Source organism: Salmo salar, chromosome 11 (genome assembly GCF_965601325.2).
Source record: "Salmo salar chromosome 11, fSalSal1, whole genome shotgun sequence".
Lineage (NCBI taxonomy): Eukaryota > Metazoa > Chordata > Actinopteri > Salmoniformes > Salmonidae > Salmo > Salmo salar.
In genome coordinates this window covers 41,546,760-41,564,258 of record NC_138301.1, presented here as the reverse complement: position 1 = coordinate 41,564,258, position 17,499 = coordinate 41,546,760, and the positions used below count along the sequence as shown (strand labels likewise).

Below are 17,499 nucleotides of genomic sequence, written 5' to 3'. Positions count from 1 at the left end.
TGTAGAGGGCAGAGGCCAGCCCAGTGAAACCAGCAGTGTTCTCTGTAGAGAGCAGAGGCCAGCCCAGTGAAACCAGCAGTGTTCCCTGTAGAGGCTATCCCAGTGAAACCAGCAGTGTTCCCTGTAGAGAGCAGAGGCCAGCCCAGTGAAACCAGCAGTGTTCTCTGTAGAGAGCAGAGGCCAGCCCAGTGAAACCAGCAGTGTTCCCTGTAGAGGCTAGCCCAGTGAAACCAGCAGTGTTCCCTGTAGAGAGCAGAGGCCAGCCCAGTGAAACCAGCAGTGTTCCCTGTAGAGAGCAGAGGCCAGCTCAGTGAAAACAGCAGTGTTCCCAGTAGAGAGCAGAGGCCAGCCCAGTGAAACCAGCAGTGTTCCCTGTAGAGAGCAGAGGCCAGCTCAGTGAAACCAGCAGTGTTCCCTGTATAGGGCAGAGGTCAGCCCAGTGAAACCACCAGTGTTCCCTGTAGAGGCTAGCCCAGTGAAACCAGCAGTGTTCCCTGTACAGAGCAGAGGCCAGCCCAGTGAAACCAGCAGTGTTCCCTTTAGAGAGCAGAGGCCAGCTCAGTGAAAACAGCAGTGTTACCTGTAGAGAGCAGAGGCCAGCCCAGTGAAACCACCAGTGTTCCCTGTAGAGGGCAGAGGCCAGCCCAGTGAAACCAGCAGTGTTCCCTGTAGAGGCTAGCCCAGTGAAACCACCAGTGTTCCCTGTAGAGAAAAGAGGCCAGCTCAGTGAAACCAGCAGTGTTCCCTGTAGAGGGCAGAAGTCAGCCCAGTGAAACCAGCAGTGTTCCCTGTAGAGGGCAGAGGCCAGCCCAGTGAAACCAGCAGTGTTCCCTGTAGAGGGAAGAGGTCAGCCCAGTGAAACCAGCAGTGTTCCCTGTAGAGAGCAGAGGCCAGCCCAGTGAAACCAGCAGTGTTCCCTGTAGAGAGCAGAGGCCAGCCCAGTGAAACCAGCAGTGTTCCCTGTAGAGGCTAGCCCAGTGAAACCAGCAGTTTTCCCTGTAGAGAGCAGAGGCCAGCCCAGTGAAACCACCAGTGTTCCCTGTAGAGAGCAGAGGCCAGCTCAGTGAAACCAGCAGTGTTCCCTGTTGAGGGCAGAGGCCAGCTCAGTGAAACCAGCAGTGTTCCCTGTAGAGGGCAGAGGTCAGCCCAGTGAAACCAGCAGTGTTCGCTGTAGAGGCCAGCCCAGTGAAACCAGCAGTGTTCCCTGTAGAGAGCAGAGGCCAGCCCAGTGAAACCAGCAGTGTTCCCTGTAGAGGCCAGCCCAGTGAAACCAGCAATTTTCCCTGTACAGAGCAGAGGCCAGCCCAGTGAAACCAGCAGTGTTCCCTGTAGAGGGCAGAGGTCAGCCCAGTGAAACCAGCAGTGTTCCCTGTAGAGAGCAGAGGCCAGCCCAGTGAAACCAGCAGTGTTCCCTGTAGAGAGCAAAGGCCAGCCCAGTGAAACCAGCAGTGTTCCCTGTAGAGGCCAGCCCAGTGAAACCAGCAGTGTTCCCTGTAGAGAGCAGAGGCCAGCCCAGTGAAACCAGCAGTGTTCCCTGTAGAGAGCAGAGGCCAGCCCAGTGAAACCAGCAGTGTTCCCTGTAGAGGCCAGCCCAGTGAAACCAGCAGTGTTCCCTGTAGAGAGCAGAGGCCAGCTCAGTGAAACCAGCAGTGTTCCCTGTTGAGGGCAGAGGCCAGCTCAGTGAAACCAGCAGTGTTCCCTGTAGAGGGCAGAGGTCAGCCCAGTGAAACCAGCAGTGTTCGCTGTAGAGGCCAGCCCAGTGAAACCAGCAGTGTTCCCTGTAGAGAGCAGAGGCCAGCCCAGTGAAACCAGCAGTGTTCCCTGTAGAGGCCAGCCCAGTGAAACCAGCAATTTTCCCTGTACAGAGCAGAGGCCAGCCCAGTGAAACCAGCAGTGTTCCCTGTAGAGGGCAGAGGCCAGCCCAGTGAAACCAGCAGTGTTCCCTGTAGAGAGCAAAGGCCAGCCCAGTGAAACCAGCAGTGTTCCCTGTAGAGGCCAGCCCAGTGAAACCAGCAGTGTTCCCTGTAGAGAGCAGAGGCCAGCCCAGTGAAACCAGCAGTGTTCCCTGTAGAGAGCAGAGGCCAGCCCAGTGAAACCAGCAGTGTTCCCTGTAGAGGCCAGCCCAGTGACACCAGCAGTGTTCCCTGTAGAGGGCAGAGGTCAGCCCAGTGAAACCAGCAGTGTTCCCTGTAGAGAGCAGAGGCCAGCCCAGTGAAACCAGCAGTGTTCCCTGTAGAGACCAGCCCAGTGAAACCAGCAGTGTTCCCTGTAGAGAGTGGGTACAGTACGGTATAGCACTACGGTGGCTGGAGTTGGCCCAGAACAGAGGAGAGTAGCATCGGATAGGTACAGTACGGTATAGCACTATTGCAGGGTTTCCCAAACTCTGGTGTTCCCATTTGGTTTTTCCCCCTAGCACCACACAGCTGATTCAAATAATCAAAGATGAATGATGCGTTGATTATTTTCATCAGCTGTGTAGTGCTAGGGGAAAGAAACTAAACGTGCCCCCCTTGGGGTCCCCAGGACCGAGTTTGGGAAACACTTTGCTAAGGTGTCCTGAGTTGGCCCAGATCAGAGGAGAGTACCTAAGGCACTTTCTGGTTTTACATTCTCCACTGTGTCAGTCATTACCCACACCGCTCCACTGTGTCAGTCATTACCCACACCACTCCACTGTGTCAGGGCTCTGATTGGCCCCAGTCATTACCCACACCTCTCCATTGTGTCAGGGCTCTGATTGGCCCCAGTCATTACCCACACCGCTCCACTGTGTCAGTCATTACCCACACCACTCCACTGTGTCAGTCATTACCCACACCGCTCCACTGTGTCAGGGCTCTGATTGGCCCCAGTCATTACCCACACCGCTCCACTGTGTCAGTCATTACCCACACCACTCCACTGTGTCAGTCATTACCCACACCGCTCCACTGTGTCAGGGCTCTGATTGGCCCCAGTCATTACCCACACCACTCCACTGTGTCAGGGCTCTGATTGGCCCCAGTCATTACCCACACCGCTCCACTGTGTCAGTCATTACCCACACCACTCCACTGTGTCAGTCATTACCCACACCGCTCCACTGTGTCAGGGCTCTGATTGGCCCCAGTCATTACCCACACCGCTCCACTGTGTCAGTCATTACCCACACCACTCCACTGTGTCAGGGCTCTGATTGGCCCCAGTCATTACCCACACCACTCCACTGTGTCAGGGCTCTGATTGGCCCCAGTCATTACCCACACCACTCCACTGTGTCAGGGCTCTGATTGGACACAGTCATTACTCACACCGCTCCACTGTGTCAGTCATTACCCACACCGCTCCACTGTGTCAGGGCTCTGATTGGCCCCAGTCATTACCCACACCTCTCCACTGTGTCAGGGCTCTGATTGGCCCCAGTCATTACCCACACCGCTCCACTGTGTCAGTCATTACCCACACCACTCCACTGTGTCAGTCATTACCCACACCGCTCCACTGTGTCAGGGCTCTGATTGGCCCCAGTGATTACCCACACCGCTCCACTGTGTCAGTCATTACCCACACCACTCCACTGTGTCAGGGCTCTGATTGGCCCCAGTCATTACCCACACCACTCCACTGTGTCAGGGCTCTGATTGGCCCCAGTCATTACCCACACCACTCCACTGTGTCAGGGCTCTGATTGGACACAGTCATTACTCACACCGCTCCACTGTGTCAGTCATTACCCACACCGCTCCACTGTGTCAGGGCTCTGATTGGCCCCAGTCATTACCCACACCTCTCCACTGTGTCAGGGCTCTGATTGGCCCCAGTCATTACCCACACCGCTCCACTGTGTCAGTCATTACCCACACCACTCCACTGTGTCAGTCATTACCCACACCGCTCCACTGTGTCAGGGCTCTGATTGGCCCCAGTCATTACCCACACCGCTCCACTGTGTCAGTCATTACCCACACCACTCCACTGTGTCAGTCATTACCCACACCGCTCCACTGTGTCAGGGCTCTGATTGGCCCCAGTCATTACCCACACCACTCCACTGTGTCAGGGCTCTGATTGGCCCCAGTCATTACCCACACCGCTCCACTGTGTCAGTCATTACCCACACCACTCCACTGTGTCAGTCATTACCCACACCGCTCCACTGTGTCAGGGCTCTGATTGGCCCCAGTCATTACCCACACCGCTCCACTGTGTCAGTCATTACCCACACCACTCCACTGTGTCAGGGCTCTGATTGGCCCCAGTCATTACCCACACCACTCCACTGTGTCAGGGCTCTGATTGGCCCCAGTCATTACCCACACCACTCCACTGTGTCAGGGCTCTGATTGGACACAGTCATTACCCACACCGCTCCACTGTGTCAGTCATTACCCACACCGCTCCACTGTGTCAGGGCTCTGATTGGCCCCAGTCATTACCCACACCTCTCCACTGTGTCAGGGCTCTGATTGGCCCCAGTCATTACCCACACCGCTCCACTGTGTCAGTCATTACCCACACCACTCCACTGTGTCAGTCATTACCCACACCGCTCCACTGTGTCAGGGCTCTGATTGGCCCCAGTCATTACCCACACCGCTCCACTGTGTCAGTCATTACCCACACCACTCCACTGTGTCAGTCATTACCCACACCGCTCCACTGTGTCAGGGCTCTGATTGGCCCCAGTCATTACCCACACCACTCCACTGTGTCAGGGCTCTGATTGGCCCCAGTCATTACCCACACCGCTCCACTGTGTCAGTCATTACCCACACCACTCCACTGTGTCAGTCATTACCCACACCGCTCCACTGTGTCAGGGCTCTGATTGGCCCCAGTCATTACCCACACCGCTCCACTGTGTCAGTCATTACCCACACCACTCCACTGTGTCAGGGCTCTGATTGGCCCCAGTCATTACCCACACCACTCCACTGTGTCAGGGCTCTGATTGGCCCCAGTCATTACCCACACCACTCCACTGTGTCAGGGCTCTGATTGGACACAGTCATTACCCACACCACTCCACTGTGTCAGTCATTACCCACACTGCTCCACTGTGTCAGGGCTCTGATTGGACACAGTCATTACCCACACCGCTCCACTGTGTCAGTCATTACCCACACCGCTCCACTGTGTCAGTCATTACCCACACCACTCCACTGTGTCAGGCATTACCCACACCGCTCCACTGTGTCAGGGCTCTGATTGGCCCCAGTCATTACCCACACCGCTCCACTGTGTCAGTCATTACCCACACCGCTCCACTGTGTCAGTCATTACCCACACCGCTCCACTGTGTCAGGGCTCTGATTGGCCCCAGTCATTACCCACACCACTCCACTGTGTCAGGGCTCTGATTGGCCCCAGTCATTACCCACACCACTCCACTGTGTCAGGGCTCTGATTGGCCCCAGTCATTACCCACACCACTCCACTGTGTCAGGGCTCTGATTGGACACAGTCATTACCCACACCGCTCCACTGTGTCAGGGCTCTGATTGGACACAGTCATTACCCACACCACTCCACTGTGTCAGGCCTCTGATTGGACACAGTCATTACCCACACCACTCCACTGTGTCAGGGCTCTGATTGGCCACAGTCATTACTCACACTGCTCCACTGTGATGTCTTCCAAGCCCATACCACTAAGGCCAACCATTGGGGTTATTATTACAGTCAATATCCTCCCCCCATAGGACCTGGCATAAACTGACCCAGTCCTCAGCATTTTGATCAGGCAGACAAGATGAACATTCCTTTGACAGAACAGTGTGTGTTTTTGGTTTTACTATCCTTCTGGGGACCAGAAGTCCTCACAAGGATATTAAAATAAGAACAATTCAGACAAGTGGGGATATTTCGCCAGTCCCCACAAGGAAAAGGGCAATTTTAGGCTTAGAGGTTAGGTTTAGGAGTTAGAGAAAACAGGATTTTGAATGGCAATCAATTGTTTGGTCCCCACAAGGATAGTAAAACAAATGTGAGTGTGTGTGTTATAATGTAGGGGTTCTTGTTTGTGTACATTCAGTACCATTTTTCTGTCAGAGTTGAGGGATTCTATACAGGCAGGAAGATAGCTGCCTCATTAGGCATTCCTTCCTGCCCAGCCGGAATGAATCAGGGGTCCATCATGGGATGGAGGACAGTTGACAATGCTCCCTGCCTCTCCTCCTCTTCTCTCCTCCTCCTTGAATGGTGCCAAGGATAGCAGTTAGAGGGCTGACTATGCACTGCACACTAAGTACAGCTGGAAGTTAGGCTTGTTTGTGTCTGTTTTTTGGGCGAGAATGTCCTTACTGCTGAGTGTTGCAAGGATTGCTTTGCACTTCTGAACAGGTTAAGTGTCAACACAAATACAAATCAAATTTTATATGTCACATCAAATTTTATAAGTCACATGCGCCAAATACAACAGGTGTAGACCTTACAGTGAAATGCTTACTTACGAGCCCCTAACCAACAGTGCAGTTAAAAAAAATAAGGATAAGAATAAGAGATAAAAGTAATTAAAGAGCAGCAGTAAAAAATAACAATATATACAGGGGGGTGCCGGTACAGAGTCAATGTGCGGGGGCACCGGTTAGTTGGGGTAGTATGTACATGTACAGTCGTGGCCAAAAGTTTTGAGAATGACACAAATATTAATTTCCACAAAGTTTGCTGCTTCAGTGTCTTTAGATATTTTTGTCAGATGTTACTATGGAATACTGAAGTATAATTACAAGCATTTCATAAGTGTCAAAAGGTTTTTATTGACAATTACATGAAGTTGATGCAAAGTGTCAATATTTGCAGTGTTGACCCTTCTTTTTCAAGACCTCTACAATCCGCCCTGGCATGCTGTCAATTAACTTCTGGCCACATCCTGACTGATGGCAGCCCATTCTTGCATAATCAACGCTTGGAGTTTGTCAGAATTTGTGGGTTTTTGTTTGTCCACATGTCTCTTGAGGATTGACCACAAGTTCTCAATGGGATTAAGGTCTGGGGAGTTTCCTGGCCATGGACCCAAAATATTGACGTTTTGTTCCCCGAGCCACTTAGTTATCACTTTTGCCTTATGGCAAGGTGCTCCATCATGCTGGAAAAGGCATTGTTCGTCACCAAACTGTTCCTGGATGGTTGGGAGAAGTTGCTCTCGGAGGATGTGTTGGTACCATTCTTTATTCTTAGGCAAAATTGTGAGTGAGCCCACTCCCTTGGCTGAGAAGCAACCCCACACATGAATGGTCTCAGGATGCTTTACTGTTGGCAGGACGCAGGACTGATGGTAGCGCTCACCTTGTCTTCTCCGGACAAGCTTTTTTCCGGATGCCCCAAACAATCGGAAAGGGGATTCATCAGAGAAAATGACTTTACCCCAGTCCTCAGCAGTCCAATCCCTGTGCCTTTTGCAGAATATCAGTCTGTCCCTGATGTTTTTCCTGGAAAGAAGTGGCTTCTTTGCTGCCCTTCTTGACACCAGGCCATCCTCCAAAAGACTTTGCCTCACTGTGCGTGCAGATGCACTCACACCTGCCTGCTGCCATTCCTGAGCAAGCTCTGTACTGGTGGTGCCCCGATCCCACAGCTGAATCAACTTTAGGAGACAGTTCTGCTGCTTGCTGGACTTTCTGGGCGCCCTGAAGCCTTCTTCACAACAATTGAACCGCTCTCATTGAAGTTCTTGATGATCCGATAAATGGTTGATTCAGGTGCAATCTTACTGGCAGCAATATCCTTGCCTGTTAAGCCCTTTTGTGCAAAGCAATGATGACGGCACGTGTTTCCTTGCAGGTAACCATGGTTGACAGAGGAAGAACAATGATTCCAAGCACCACCCTCTTTTTGAAGCTTCCAGTCTGTTATTCGAACTCAATCAGCATGACAGAGTGATCTCCAGCTTTGTCCTCGTCAACACTTACACCTGTGTTAACGAGAGAATCACTGACATGATGTCAGCTGGTCCTTTTGTGGCAGGGCTGAAATGCAGTGGAAATGTTTTTGGGGGATTCAGTTCCTTTGCATGGCAAAGAGGGACTTTGCAATTAATTGCAATTCATCTGATCACTCTTCATATACTCCAGAATGTTATGCAAATTGCCATCATACAAACTGAGGCAGCAGACTTTGTGAAAATGAATACTTATGTCATTCTCAAAACTTTTGGCCACGACTGTAGGTAGAGTTAATTAAAGTGACTATGCATAGATGACAACAGAGAGTGGCAGTGGTGTGAAGAGGGGAGGGAGGGGGGGGAGGGGGGGGGGGCAATGTGAATAGTCTGGGTAGCCATTTGACTAGATGTTCAGGAGTCTTATGGCTTGGGGGGAGAAGCTGTTTAGAAGCTTCTTGGACCTAGACTTGGTGCTCCGGTACCGCTTGCCGTGTGGTAGCAGGGAGAACAGTCTATGACTAGGGTGGCTGGAGTCTTTGACAATTTCTAGGGCCTTCCTCTGACACCGCCTAGTATAGAGGTCCTGCATGGCAGGAAGCTTGGCCCCAGTGATGTACTGGGCTGTTTGCACTACTCTCTGTAGTGCCTTGCTGTCGGAGGCCGAGCAGTTGCCATAACAGGCAGTGATGCAACCAGTCAGGATGCTCTCGATGGTGCAGCTGTAGAACCTTTTGAGGATCTGAGGACCCATGCCAAATATTTTCAGTCTCCTGAGGGGGAATAGGTTTTGTTGTGCCCGCTTCACGACGGTCATGTTGTGCTTGGACCATGTTCGTTTTTGGTGATATGGACACCAAGGAACTTGAAGCTCTCAACCTGCTCCACTGCAGCCCCGTTGATGAAAATGCGGCAAATACAATAGATGCTTATTTAATGCTTATTTACAAGCACTTAACCAACAATGCAGTTCAAGAAATAGAGTTAAGAAAATATTTCCTAAATAAACTAAAGTAATTTTTAAAATTCAAAGTAACAATAAAGAGGCTACATTCAGGCTATATACCGGTACCAAGTCAATGTGCGGGGGTACAGGTTAGTCGAGGTAATTTGTACATGTAGGTAGGGGTAAAGTAACTATGCATAGACAATAAACAGCGAGTAGCAGCAGTGTAAAAACAAAAAGGGGGGGGTGATGTAGTAGTGATGGCGCCGTCTTATCGGCTCTTAACCAACCATGCTATTTTGTTTGTTTTTTCACATTGTTCGCAACTTGTTTTGTACATAATGTTGCTGCTAATGTCTCTTATGACCAAAAAAAGCTGGAGCAGGAAACATTTATACATTCTATTGGCAGGATAGAACAGCAGCCTCTGGTAAGACACGAGGCGGGGGCCTATGCATAGTATCTCTCTCTACCTAGAGAGTTTATCTGTATTTATCATAGCTGTCTACATACCACCACAGACCGATGCTGGCACGTAAACCGCACTCAGCGAGCTGTATACTGCCATAAGTAAACAGGAAAACGCTCATCCAGAGGCGGCGCTCCTAGTGGCCGGGGACTTTAATGCAGGTGAAACTTAAAACAGTTTTACCTAATTTATATGGGCATGTTAAATGTGCAATCAGAGGGAAAACAATTCTAGACCACCTATACTCCACACACAGAGACACGTACAAAGCTCTCCCTCGCCCTCCATTTGGTAAATCTGACCATAATTCTATCCTCCTGATTCCTGTTTACAAGCAAAAATTAAAGCAGGAAGCACCAGTGACTCAGTCAGATGAAGCAGATGCTTAACTACAGGACTGTTTTGCTACCACAGACTGGAATATATTCCGGGATTCTACCGATGGCATTGAGGAGTACACCACATCAGTCACTGGCTTTATCAATAAGTGCATCGAGGACGTCGTCCCCACATGACTGTACGTGCATACCCCAACCAGAAGCCATGGATTACAGACAACATTCGCACTGAGCTAAAGGGTAGAGCTGCCGCTTTCAAGGAGCGGGACTCTAACCTGGAAGGTTATAAGAAATCCCGCTATGCCCTCCGACGAACCATCAAACTCACAAAGTGTCAATACAGGACTAAGATTGAATCATACTACACCGGCTCTGACGCTTGTCAGATGTGGCAGGGTTTGCAAACTATTACAGGCTAAAAAGGGAAGCACAGCCAAGAGCTACCCAGTGACACGAGCCTACCATACGAGCTAATCAACTTATATGCTCGCTTCGAGGCAAGTAACACTGAAACATGCATGAGAGCATCAGCTGTTCTGGACGACTGTGTGATCACGCTCTCCGCAGCCGATGTAAGACCTTTAAACAGGTCAACATTCACAAGGCCGCAGGGCCAGACAGATTACCAGGACGTGTACTCAAAGCATGCGCAGACCAACTGGCAAGTATCTTCACTGATAATTTCAACCTCTCCATGACCGAGTCTGTAATACCTACATGTTTCAAGCAGACCACCATAGTCCCTGTGCCCAAGAACACTAAGGTAACCTGCCTAAATGACTACCGACCCGTAGCAAAATGACTACCGACCCTAATTATTATACATAACATCCTGATATATATGTAGATATTGTTATTTCCCTTGACGTAGTGATGCTGAATGTAAAACACTTCACTCTCACCTACTGTACATATCCAATCTGTTTACATCTACATGAAGGTACAAGGTTCCTAGGTTTTAAGGGTTGATTTAGAAATCAGGCATATGTAAACTCACGGTAGCTGCAGTGTGTCTCCATTGAACCCATCCATGTTGGCAGTACAGTAATTGTACATATGTTCAGTGCTTGGTCTTCAGAGGGGAAATGCCCTGGTTCTTTGTTTGGTACCAACAGGGCTGCAGGCTCCTTGAGTCCTGGGCCAAGGACTTAGTCCAGGTTATTACAGGCTTCTCTCTTTAATCCCTAATGTGGGATGTATTATTGTCGGAGGCTGGGGACTGAGGGAACGTACAGTTTGGAAATGGTTTATAGCCAGGAGAACCCTCCCCCAGTGCTACTGCTCTCAGCTCAGCTCTACTCTGTGTCCACACCTGTATGCATGTTTTGATCGTTCTGTTGTGGCAAAACTCATGGGTAATGCGACTAGTACGAGCACTGTAACGACCAAATCAGCAATGTTGACAGAATTGAGTTAAGTCTGTCCAAGAATTACAGAAGGAAAAAAAGCTTTGACCCACAAAGTTATTTACTATGATGCAAAGGCATGATATTTCCTGTGAGAGAAATGACTACAGTAGATTAATATCTGGAAACATTTTGTCATCGTGGTACTATAATTCTCTCTCTTGTCGTCCCCCATGTAGGTATCTTTCCGCCTGGAGTTTGAGTTCAGCCGATCAGTGTTCCTGGACCACGTACGAGTCATTCTAGAAGCCAGCAGGTGAGGACGCACTAAACCACTTCAAATAATAAACCGTTTTTTAATTACTGTCTGATAAATATTATTTTTACAGTTATGATCAGGTGAGATAATGAGATAATGTTCTTAGCTCAGGAGTTTCTCCTCTCCTGACTTTCCTAGTGTCAAACAGTCACTAATCAACAGATGAGGGTGGTGTCAAACAGTCACTAATCAACAGATAAGGGTGGTGTAAAACAGTCACTAATCAACAGATGAGGGTGGTGTCAAACAGTCACTAATCAACAGATGAGGGTGGTGTCAAACAGTCACTAATCAACAGATGAGGGTGGTGTCAAACAGTCACTAATCAACAGATAAGGGTGGTGTCAAACAGTCACTAATCAACAGATGAGGGTGGTGTCAAACAGTCACTAATCAACAGATGAGGGTGGTGTCAAACAGTCACTAATCAACAGATGAGGGTGGTGTCAAACAGTCACTAATCAGGGTGAGGGTGAAAAGAGGGTGAAAACCTGCATCTCAATCAGCATTTCTCAACAATGAACTGATTCATCACACTAACCACAGATCCACCCAGTGAGAAGCAGGATATTGACAGAAACGGAGCTATAACATCTCTGAAATATGTCCACGTCATCCAAGGGTCACTTAGCATGTAGTCTCATTGAGATGTGAGTTTGGCATGTCAGAATAGTTGAAATGCATTTTTTTTTCTCTCTACAGTGACGGAGAGGAGGTTACCTTAGCAGACAATTTCAACGACATCTTTCACCCGCTGAAATACGAGGCTGACCTCCTATTTACAAGGTTTGTCTTTGTCACAATGTCCTCTCTAAAGTTCCTTCTCCTTCTGTCACTCTCCTTAAATAAACTCATAAAACTCTTGTAAAATAAAAGTGAACTATCATAGCGATGCAATTCCCTGTCACTGGAACTGAACGATTCAATGTTGATTTAGTGTTGCATAGACACAATGGCAAACGTTAGATATACAGTATACAGATATACTGTACGTGATTGAGTGTATCACCTTTTCTCCGTAAAGGGACTCCAACCCCTCTGGCTGTGAGATCAAAGCAGACCTCTCCCTGGAAATACCGGGAAATATTGGTCCTCCTTTCAACTTCACCTTCCAGGTGAGGATCAAAGGTCACAACACACAGGGTTGCGGCACAATCATACAGCAACCACGCAACAATCAATTGTCTTTACAGTGTAGAAATACTGTATATTGCAATTACATTTACAAAATACCCCAACTATTTTTTATTGCTTGAGTTAAGACTGAATTAGTGCCCTATATTTCTCACAGATTCAGAATCTGGGCTTCTTTCCCGTGAGGGACCTGCAGTTGAATATAGAAATTCCAGAGATGACCAAAAACGGGAACCAGCTGTTGCAGATATCGGACTTCCATATTGACAAGGTGAGAGGACTTGAAAATCTGGCAAAGGACTTAGAATGCTCTGCTTCCTTTGAGAGACCACCAAGTGTGTTCTTATACTGTCTGGGTTCTAACGGAGATGTAATTCTGTCTCCTTAGACAGACGGTACCCACTGCATACCCCCTCAACATGTGGCACAGAGCAGGGCATCTCCAGAAGACCTCTCTCGAGTCTCACGCCTGGTAAACCACCCACACCATATGATTGCAACTAGCTTACCTAAATAATGGAACATTCTTAACTAACAAGCTTGTGTTTGGCCTCTTCAGAACCAGTCCAATACTCTGCCTCTGCCGGTCCAATGCACTGTCAACCTGAACCCCTACAAGGAAGTCAGCGTCAGAATCAGGGGGGCATTACGGTTGGACGCCTTGCATGCTGTGAGTATATCACATTCTACTGCTAAATCCTACACTCCTTGAGCATGTCTGTGAGACGTTAACTTCCTGTTGTGTTCATTCACCCTCTCTTACAACACCAGCTGAGGTTCAAAGTCCTGGAACTGGTGACGAGTGCAGCAGTAGAACTTCCACCTTCAAGCCCCATGTTTCTTCATGAAGAAAGGCCTGTCAGACATGTGAGTACAAAACACTCCCAAGTCAAGACACACTTCAGTGCATAACCTTTTAACCTTTTCTATAGAGTCATTCATTCATTCGATTGAAAACTTGTATTTTCAATAGCAGCCTGGCCAAGAGACTAGACTACTTTTCACTATAGTTGCAGTTCATGTTCTACAAATGAGCTCCTAATAGCTATGCAGAATCCTCACAGCCAAGGCTGTTATTCTAACACACATGATTGACTGCATGGTGCTTAAGGACCGAAAGGACCAGCAGCAACACATGTGGTGGAGCCCTGTTCTCCCATAAACTGCTCATTGCTGCCACCTATAGGCCAATATTTAGAGTAAAGCAACAACCAGTCACACAAAGTTGTTATGCACTCAACTCAGCGCTCTTAGAAGCACAACCAGTTCCCTTCATCTCTGCTTTTGACGAGACTCCACAGGGAAAGAGAGCATGGAAACATTTTATTTTGAATGCATCATTGATCAGTTGGAATTCCAGTAAAGCCGGTGATTCACACAAGATGACACCGTGTTAACACTGACCCACAAAGCATCACGCAAGATAGATATGCATATAATGTGTGTGTACAAGACCTTTAGAGGCACCAGTTGCTTTAAAAAAAAACTAGAATCTGCCCTTTTGAAGTCTTCCAATGGTACAAACAGGGACATGTAGTAAGATTCCCTATAGTAGACAGAATCTGTTGTAATCTATTGCAGTCTATGGCGTGTAAACTGAACTAGATTCAGCTTTTGTTATTTGATCGGGGTGCCATTTTGTCTTGTTTTGTGTGCTCGTTTCCACAGATAATCCTGGAGATTAGGAAAGAAGGGGATTACAGAATCTCAATCTGGATTATCATTGGGAGCACGCTGGGAGGGTTGTTGCTGCTATCCCTGCTCAGCCTAGCTCTATGGAAGGTAAAGCCTGCCCTACTGCCCTGGAGCTCTCATACAAACATTACAACAGCATAATGATCACAATATACATTTATCATGGAGATACTGAGTTTACAGCAACAGGATTTGTTTGTTTAAACTAGATAATTGCCAGATTGCACCTGTAATTTTACTGTCCTGGATTGCAGAAGTGACAATGAGCATAGTGTGCCATTTCTGGTACACACGGGTTCTTTCTCTAAATTCAGTAGGAGTATTTTAACTGACTGACGTCTAGACAGTGTTGTAACTGCAGTGTAATATAGTGGATGACACTGCCCTCTTCTGGCTAAGAATGATTGTACATTACTGTATGTATTTTCCCACTAAGAAACAGCATGCCCCACACTGATAAAGCCAGCTGAGATTGTTTCTATGAAAACGATCTAGAAGCACCTATGCCTTTCAATCTCACTTCTCCCTCCTCCTCCAAGCTTGGCTTCTTCCAGAGGCAGAAGAGGAGAGAAGAGGATGAGCAGGAGACCAATGGAAAGGTGGCAGAGGAGCGGTAACTAACGCAGGCGAGGGACCAGCCATCACACACACAGGGGACCCAACACTCAGGGACTGCCCCATCCCCCCGACACTACAGTGGTACAGTCCAGAAGGCTCTGCAAGATGAGACCGTCAAATCAACACCTGCTCAGTGCACTGGATGACCAACTGTACCTGTATGACCCATGAGACGTTAGCACTACCAACCATAATGCCCTGCCCTCCACTGTACTGCTGAGACTACTGGACCCTTCTCGGTGCCTGGTTACCCATACCCACCTCTGACCTCTACCCTTTAGTTAGACTACCTTCCCCATGGTTACCCACCTCTAACCTGTATTTAGGCTATGGCACCCTTCCTCCTGACCACATTGAAGAGCGATGGAGAGATATTTTGGTTGATGAGTCCATTCCTATTGGTGTAATAATGACTAACTTAGAAAGGGCTGCAGTTATAATCAGACAATGATTCTGAGGCAAGCAGCTTAAATTTGATTCACCTTGGTAGGCTTTGTTTTGAGATAACTGTACACTGTACAAGAAAAAACCTCAAGGTGCTGTGCCAACTGCAGGCGGCTATATTGGCCTGACAAGTACAGTACATACTTCTGGAGAGAAACACAAAGATGAAGAAGTTGGCGGCATGTGCCAGTAGATGTGACTCTACCCAAGTGACTTTTAGAGAATGGTATTGTGAACTGAAAATCTCCAAGGCACCAGGACAACAATTGTCAACATTCAAGAAACTCTCTGGTGCTTTTGTTTCCAAAGAACTTGGGCAGAGAACTGTTTTTTGGAAGTCCAAAGAAAATACCTTCTGTTTTGGAGATCCAATGTTCTTTCCCCTCTCCTCTCATAATAGTCCTACAGTATCTCCAACGTTCCTTCCCCTCTCCTCTCATACTAGTCCTACAGTATCTCCATTGGAGGAAAATACACGGAATAAATTCATAATTTTGATGCACTTTTACTTTGTAGAAATACAAACTTGAATTTTGTAAATAGTCAACTATCTTTTTATACATAACCAAGTCTAATATTGTGATTTTCCAGTATTCCCCACAAGGATTGTGGCATTATCTTGTTATTCCAGAGACATGGCAAACGAGTTTAGCCTACGAGACAAATACAAATCGGTTTTCTGACATGCTATGCACAACAACAAATAGCCTTTGAAAAAAGGATATGCATCGAACTATTCTCCATCCACAACATGCACCTGTTCTGAGCGTGCTGTTGAAGACCGACTTATTCAGGATTTCAACAAAATGGCGGTCTATCATGTAATGTTACATGATCTAATGAGGATCGGACCATTGGTGTTTAGTGCTTGTATGTCCAAATGAATCATTTTCAAACGTTTTTTGTCAATGAAATCCCTTTTGTTTATTCATGAATGTCAGTGTCCAACCCATGTGGATGAGGTATAAAACAACTAATACATCTAGAATAAAATATGTAAAATGTGTTGTATCTATTGTTGTGTTGGCTCAACGTTATCAGCGTTTTGTATGATACACTCCTTCAATGCCCGTCACCGTGAAACACACACACAATTGTATAGAAGTAACTGACAAAAATAGCAAACTGAATGGCCGATACATTGAAGCTGGCTTCTAAGACAGAGAGCCTTACATTTACATTTACATTTAAGTCATTTAGCAGACGCTCTTATCCAGAGCGACTTACAAATTGGTGCATTCACCTTATGATATCCAGTGGAACAACCACTTTACAATAGTGCATCTAAATCTTTTAAGGGGGGGGGGGGGGGTTAGAAGGATTACTTTATCCTATCCTAGGTATTCCTTAAAGAGGTGGGGTTTCAGGTGTCTCCGGAAGGTGGTGATTGACTCCGCTGTCCTGGCGTCGTGAGGGAGCTTGTTCCACCATTGGGGTGCCAGAGCAGCAAACAGTTTTGACTGGGCTGAGCGGGAAGTGTGCTTCCTCAGAGGTAGGGGGGTCAGCAGGCCAGAGGTGGATGAACGCAGTGCCCTTGTTTGGGTGTAGGGCCTGATCAGAGCCTGAAGGTATGGAGGTGCCGTTCCCTTCACAGCTCCGTAGGCAATCACCATGGTCTTGTAGCGGATGCGAGCTTCAACTGGAAGCCAGTGGAGAGAGCGGAGGAGCGGGGTGACGTGAGAGAACTTGGGAAGGTTGAACACCAGACGGGCTGCGGCGTTCTGGATGAGTTGTAGGGGTTTAATGGCACAGGCAGGGAGCCCAGCCAACAGCGAGTTGCATTAATCCAGACGGGAGATGACAAGTGCCTGGATTAGGACCTGCGCCGCTTCCTGTATGAGGCAGGGTCGTACTCTGCGAATGTTGTAGAGCATGAACCTACAGGATCGGGTCACCGCCTTGATGTTAGTGGAGAACGACAGGGTGTTGTCCAGGATCACGCCAAGGTTCTTAGCACTCTGGGAGGAGGACACAAGGGAGTTGTCAACCGTGATGGCGAGATCATGGAACGGGCAGTCCTTCCCCGGGAGGAAGAGCAGCTCCATCTTGCCGAGGTTCAGCTTGAGGTGGTGATCCGTCATCCACACTGATATGTCTGACAGACATGCAGAGATGCGATTCGCCGCCTGGTTATCAGAAGGGGGAAAGGAGAAGATTAATTGTGTGTCGTCTGCATAGCAATGATATGAGAGACCATGTGAGGATATGACAGAGCCAAGTGACTTGGTGTATAGCGAGAATAGGAGAGGGCCTAGAACAGAGCCCTGGGGGACACCAGTGGTGAGAGCGCATGGTGCGGAGACAGATTCTCGCCACGCCACCTGGTAGG

General features: G+C 48.2%; 1 protein-coding gene across 1 annotated transcript in view; it reads left to right on the top strand.

Moving 5' to 3' along the window:
• Nucleotides 1-16,176, top strand: part of LOC106591088 (integrin alpha-11) — a 215,535-nt gene extending 199,359 nt beyond the window's left edge. The window contains exons 21-29 of the mRNA XM_082957948.1: nucleotides 11,200-11,276; nucleotides 11,982-12,065; nucleotides 12,304-12,394; nucleotides 12,571-12,684; nucleotides 12,802-12,885; nucleotides 12,973-13,083; nucleotides 13,185-13,280; nucleotides 14,082-14,195; nucleotides 14,648-16,176. Of these exons, the coding sequence (XP_082814074.1) occupies nucleotides 11,200-11,276; nucleotides 11,982-12,065; nucleotides 12,304-12,394; nucleotides 12,571-12,684; nucleotides 12,802-12,885; nucleotides 12,973-13,083; nucleotides 13,185-13,280; nucleotides 14,082-14,195; nucleotides 14,648-14,725 (849 nt within the window). The 3' untranslated portion in view covers nucleotides 14,726-16,176. The remainder of the gene's footprint in view (nucleotides 1-11,199; nucleotides 11,277-11,981; nucleotides 12,066-12,303; nucleotides 12,395-12,570; nucleotides 12,685-12,801; nucleotides 12,886-12,972; nucleotides 13,084-13,184; nucleotides 13,281-14,081; nucleotides 14,196-14,647) is intronic.
• Nucleotides 16,177-17,499: the final 1,323 nt, after the last annotated feature.